This window comes from Anopheles funestus, chromosome 3RL (genome assembly GCF_943734845.2).
Source record: "Anopheles funestus chromosome 3RL, idAnoFuneDA-416_04, whole genome shotgun sequence".
In the NCBI taxonomy this organism is placed as follows: Eukaryota; Metazoa; Arthropoda; class Insecta; order Diptera; family Culicidae; genus Anopheles; species Anopheles funestus.
Genome location: NC_064599.1, coordinates 9094362 through 9100383, shown reverse-complemented (window position 1 = coordinate 9100383; position 6022 = coordinate 9094362). Strand labels below are relative to the sequence as shown.

Below are 6022 nucleotides of genomic sequence, written 5' to 3'. Positions count from 1 at the left end.
TAGTACATTGTTTGCTTCCAACGAAATGTGAAGTCACTGTTCAAATATTTTCTGCAAACGTTGTCTTCAGTTTCGGATTGATCGGATCATACACTAATGGGGTAATTCAAGCAATCGATAGCCAATGATTAGACAGGACAAACGAATATCGACAACGGTTAAGCAAACAAATAAAGAACGGAAAATGCACTATCTTACATTTAGTAGATTACATGAATAATTGTATATTATCCACAGTTTGCCTTGGTTCAGTGTGTTGGTGGCCATACGCATCTGGTTAGTGTTTCGTGAGTTTGAAATTGTTAAAGCAAATACCGTATTTCAATAGCTTACAAACCCAATAATTACGCTCCGCTAGATCTAAACAAACGAAACCGTTTTAGGCAAGCAGCTCGCAGACAACCGTCAAGTACATAGTTTGAGTCGAATTGGTTGTGGAAACCTTCTTGAAGTGCGATCTCGTTCGCAGGAAATGCTTATGCCTTCTCCATGAGTCAAGCGTTTTGCTGAAGAAGTCAAATGAGCACACAAACACAAAAAAAAAATTAACCCCGCTCGAGTGGACGTGAGCAACTGGGCAACCAAGAACTTTCGCCACGATGTTGTTCCGTGGATGTTGATCTTTCTTTCGTTCTAAGCTGCGCAGCGGAAAACTTTGTGTCACAATTTTTATCATTGTTGACTTTTGCAAAAGAAAAGAAAAAGAAACACTTCACTGACTCACAACGAAAACAATGCGGATGTGTAACGTGTTTACTCGTAAATATTTTAAATTCACCAAATGATACATCCGACGTAGTTTCTACTGAAAAAAAATCCTCTAGGACCAAGAAATCCAAACTGCATCATAACTCTGAAACCGTTTTTTCACATTAGATGAGATATTAATTGTAATGATGTATTCCAAACTATTCGACGAAATTACTGAAATTAACAAGTGTACGCTTTATTGACTGCATTAGAACATTCCTACTATACTACGCTCTCAATGTGCTGGACATACTTTATATCCATTAATCGTCACAACTGAAGTTTGAAGCCAATGCATTACGGCCATGTTTTTCGTTTGAATCAATGATCTTTGATCTTAGACCGTCCGAGCTGCTCAATGTTGAATGGATGTTTCTGCCATCACCGCCATATCGCAGTTCATCAACAGACTGTACGTTGCCGTAATGATGTGATTTTTCTACAGTGCAAATACCAATTTCAGGATTGCTTCTCGTAACTAACGTTTGGTGCAGTTGACTCTGAAGACAAAGTGATTTAAATTTGGGCTTTAGTTCATCATACCCGCGTTGATCATATTGGCAAGGCTTATCAATCGTCTCATAAACATGATGAGCGAACTTGTCGCTACTGTTGGACTCTGGTAAAGAAGGATCATTGGGGTTCGTATCGTTATTATACAACATGCGTTGATAGATATGAGGCAACTCTATTACTTCAACTTCTACCTTAGGTTTGCCATTGTTTGGTTTGCTATAGATTATTGTTGCGTAGCTATGATACGTATTATTTCGAGTTAAATTAGATTTAGTCTTTTTATACACGATCCACACAATAAATATTAGGAAAACTAGTGTTGTCAGAAATATAACTACTGCCATTATCCACACAGTGTTTGTTCCGAGCGAAACGTTAGGCTTATTAAACAAATAAAAATTCTTGGCTTCAATAGATCTAGCAAAATCGTACAAATCGTATAATCGTTCGTTGATGGTAAGATTTCTTAGGCAGCCGCTGAAACCTTTATCTTGAGGAATGTACGTCCAGTTGTACAATGATCCAAGATAGTTCAAATTGACGGCTGCACCTCCTAGCTGAAGAGGAGCGTTTACGTTAAGGAAGCGGTTCGGTCCTTTCGGACTCATGCACGTGGACAACTTGCAGTTGTCTACGATCATCTCGATCGTCTGCGGCTGTAGCACGAGCTCTACAGTAAAAGGTTTGCCTTGCGGGAAACGGTGACGATGTTCGATTCGGATAGTGCCGCTACCGTAATCAAGGAGTAGTACTGGAAGTCCTTTGACGAGCTCTAGCGCCAAGAAGTCTTGCACGGGCAGACGAGGATTGTAGTTAAGCGGGCCAATGTACATCACCAAACCATCTTCCTGGTGGGGCGAAAGCTCTATACTGATGCGCGTCATATTACAAGGACTGATCGGAGGGTAAAGAGCATATCCACTACCGTAGAATCCGATGCTTAGCATCTCGCAATGTGGACCTTCGAAGCCTTCTAGACAGGAACAGCGATCATTTACCAGGAAGCCTCCATTTAGACATGTAAGCGAGGGTGGTGGAACCTCACACACGCACTCCGCCTGTACGAAGGCATTCACACCCACAAACGAACTGGTGTTAGTGTAAACTGCGATCGGGACGTTTGATTTGTAGAGTGTGTTCTTGCACGATAGCTCACAGTTGCGACCCTCTTCGATGCACTCGTCGATTCCCACCATTAACACTGACAGACCCACGTCTTCTTCCAGCTGGCGAAGTCCATAGCCGAGCATTCCATTAAGTCGCTCAGGTGCGTAATAAGGACTACCGTGTGCGGAAAACCGTACATCCAAGAATGTGCCGTTGACATTGTCGCGCTTCAAAACAGTGAACACGTCCACGTTCTCGCGACTCACGTTGAGAGTTTTTGCAATGCTCATCTGCAGTCGATCTTTTGGAGTGGTCTGTTGACCGGATGTACGAGACACAAACTCCTCCGCCGTTACATTATGGAAGCGGATCGATCCACTCTTATCGACTGCCTCCTCGGGGATCTCTTTAACCGTTACTATCACTTTGGCTGTAACGTTGTGGCGCGGAAAGTAGCTCGACTGCTCAATCACGTGGAAGTTCAGCTCATACTCTCCACCACGAGTACCTTGTAGCATGGTGATCATGCCAGTATCACGATTAAGGTCGAAGAAGTCCACCGACTGATGACGAGTAGCATCGTCCCACTGGAACGTCTTGTCCGCTAGATCCCAGTCGTCTGGATCATCCACGTAAACTCGACCAACTTCCGTGTTGGGCGATTCGCCTTTGTAGTTGTAAACGAAGATACGACTATCACCCGGCCACATCTCGCTGTCATTTTCATCGCCAATCACAAGATGCAACATACTGACGTCGCTCATCGGTTCTTCACCAGAGTCGCTGATCCTGATCGGTACTCGATACTCCTTTTGCTCTTCTCGATCAAACTTTACCAGCGCATACAGTTCGTCCCCTTGCACTTGGAACCGTTCCTTGATCTCATATGGTGCGTTTGGATCAATGTTGTAATGGAATGGCGGACCATTCTGTGCTTCGTCTACGTCTTCTGCCGTCAGTCTTACGATCAAACCAGATGATCGATTCTCTTCCCACACAACTGGCATTGCGTTCGATAGATACGGTGCGTTGTCGTTAATATCTTCCAGGAAAAAAATCACAGTAGCCGGAGTTTTCTTTCCTGCGCCATCTTCATCCGTTGCGGTGATAATAAATTGCCAACTCTTAAAGCCCTGCGGTGGATCACGATCAAGCGCTTTTCTTAGCCGCAGACATCCGTTGTCATCGATCTCCAGCAAATCCTCTTGTTCTTTTACAAACGAGAATCGTATGTGTTGTGGTTCGTCTCGATTCTCAATGTCCGGATCAAATGCCTGGATGGTCATGATACAGCCAGGAGGAATCGTTTCTTCCTGGATCGTCACATTGCGGAGGTCTATAAAGCGTGGAGGATTATCGTTGACATTTTCGATTTTAATCGAAACAGTGACGTTGTCCTGGAAGATACCATCGTCTGCTTGCACTATCAACTGGTAGCTACGGATAGTCTCATAGTCCAGACGGCTGTTTACTGAGATACGACCAGTATTCTCATCGATCTTGAACGCATTGCCCACATTACCTTCAATAATGCTGTAGGTAATTAGTGAGGCCGTGTCTTGATCTATAGCAGTCACTTCGATCAGTACCGTGTTAATATCTGCATCCTCCGGTACATTTTCGGCTACAAAGTGATCTTTTACAAATTTCGGTTGGTGATCGTTCTTATCTGAGATCTTAATGATGAATAGCTGAGAGATACTATTCGGTTTACCGTTTCTGTACAGTGCCGATGGAGAGTTGTCTTCGGCGGTGATCTTCAAAGGATAAAAATCTTTCGCTTCTTGGTCAAACTTTACCAGCGACGTAATTTTACCCGTTCGACTATCAATGTGAAACAACTGTTGATTTTCATCGTCGAACCTGTACGACACGATGTTGTTGGCAGAAGTTCCATCAAGATCATATGCTCGTACCTGCATCACAGGAGTACCGGGTGGTTCGTCTTCCGGAATAGTGCCCGATGTCACTTCCGTGAACACCGGGATAATGTCGTTCTCATCCAGCACCTTAATCTTCAGCACAGCTTCTGCGACTAAGTCGTGTGAATTTTTCACGCTCACTGTGAGAGTATACTCCGTCACGGTTTCATAATCCAGCGTCTTTCCTAGCTTGATTGAGGCAGTATTATTAACCTGTTCCAGTAGAAAGGTGTTTTTCGAATTCGTTTGTTCCGCACGGCCTTGAATGAGCTCGAAGATGACTTCTGGTTTTTCGGGAATGTTTGATTCTGCATCGAACTCTGCTAATGATTCGGTATAATTCTTGAACGTTTCATTCAGCACGATGGGCGTCGCTTGCACCTTGGTGAAGTAAGGAGGAAGTTTATTGGACTCCACAACACGAACTTTGACGTCCATCTCCGCATCTTGTACAGCTTCCCCCTGTGGATCAACATTATATGCCCTCACGCGTATGGCATAGTACTGGCCAGGACTGCGGTCAACCGGTTTCGTTAGAGTGAGCACACCGTTGTTCTCGTTGATTTTGAAGTAACTGCTGTCTGGGTTCATTTGCACGATCTCATACTTGATAATGCTGTTATCCCCATCATCCATATCCGTTGCCGATATGGTAGCTACGCGCTGGTTCGCTTTCATGTCTTTCGTCACAGACTCTTCATAGCGCACCTTATCGAATACAGGCGGATTGTCGTTGATGTCAAGGATCGTCACTTTGAAGGTGCACACATCGTCTAACCGAGGTCGTCCATTATCGGTCGCACGCACCGTGATGTAGATCTCCTTCTCACGAATTGGTTCATCGCGATCGAAGATGTGAGCCGTCGTGATCTCTCCTGTGCTCTTGTCAATGCGAAAGCGGGCTCGTTCTCCTGGCGTTGTTACGAAGCTGTACTCGATCGTTTGTCGGGGGTCGGGATCGGTAGCGGTTACACGCATCACCGGCGTACCTACCGATTGTTCCTCCTTTAGCATCGGTTTGTAACTGTCACAATCTACGAAGCATGGATCACAATTGTCACGAACATTGTTTGGTTCAGTTACAATGCTGCGATAATATTTAGAATTGTTTATATTACCCATCCGATACGCAGCATTCGAATGGCGTCGTTTCCATAGATGTTCATCGTTAATAGTATTGTAGATTCCTTTATGTGAAATTTGTCCTTCATCGGATACCTTATCGTTAGTCGCTCCATCTGTTGTATGTACAATATTGAGCCAGTATAGGCCCAACCAAAGCAGTACAACCTGTGCTACTAATCGACACATACTTTTCACATACGATAATCACTTCACTTAATGGATGATATAGTCTTATTCACAGAAGACCTAACTCGACGTGCAACTGCTGCTATTTACGCATCTTTGCTTTACGAACAACTCCACGTTAACTGTATAATATAACCAAACAAAGTCATTAGAACAATTACGTTGGAACAAGATTATCTTATTCGAGTGTAATCACTGCAGAAATTGTTGATCAAAACTTACACTATTTATCGTAGAAAATATGGTAAAAGTTGTGCTACGCAGCAGCTGCCCAGCGGAACAGTCTTAGAATAACTATTTTCACTGCTAATTTCACTTCAAAATGACTGAAATTCTATATCTTGGTATTGCCATATTTCGATTATGTATATTTATTTTTTGATAAAATAATCCGGATTGAGAATTGGAAAGGTGAC

At 43.5% G+C, this 6022-nt stretch overlaps 1 protein-coding gene across 1 annotated transcript; it reads right to left on the bottom strand.

Annotated features, from left to right (window-relative positions):
• Positions 1–1279: 1279 nt before the first annotated feature.
• Positions 1280–5309, bottom strand: LOC125772260 (DE-cadherin-like). The gene is made up of 3 exons (XM_049443760.1): positions 1699–5309; positions 1446–1503; positions 1280–1369 (listed from the first exon to the last, which is right to left on the bottom strand). Exons 1-3 carry the CDS (start codon positions 5307–5309, stop codon positions 1280–1282), a joined length of 3759 nt encoding a protein of 1252 aa, XP_049299717.1.
• Positions 5310–6022: the final 713 nt, after the last annotated feature.

Excerpts from the sequence above, each read along its gene's own strand:
- LOC125772260 (XM_049443760.1), bottom strand. The coding sequence starts at position 5,309 with ATGCTAAAGGAGGAACAATCGGTAGGTACGCCGGTGATGCGTGTAACC. Across the intron at positions 1,504-1,698 it reads AACGAACGATTATACGATTT|CTACGCAACAATAATCTATA; the intron begins GTACGATTTTGC and ends TACGTATCATAG. Across the intron at positions 1,370-1,445 it reads AACCTAAGGTAGAAGTTGAA|AGTCCAACAGTAGCGACAAG; the intron begins GTAATAGAGTTG and ends CTTCTTTACCAG.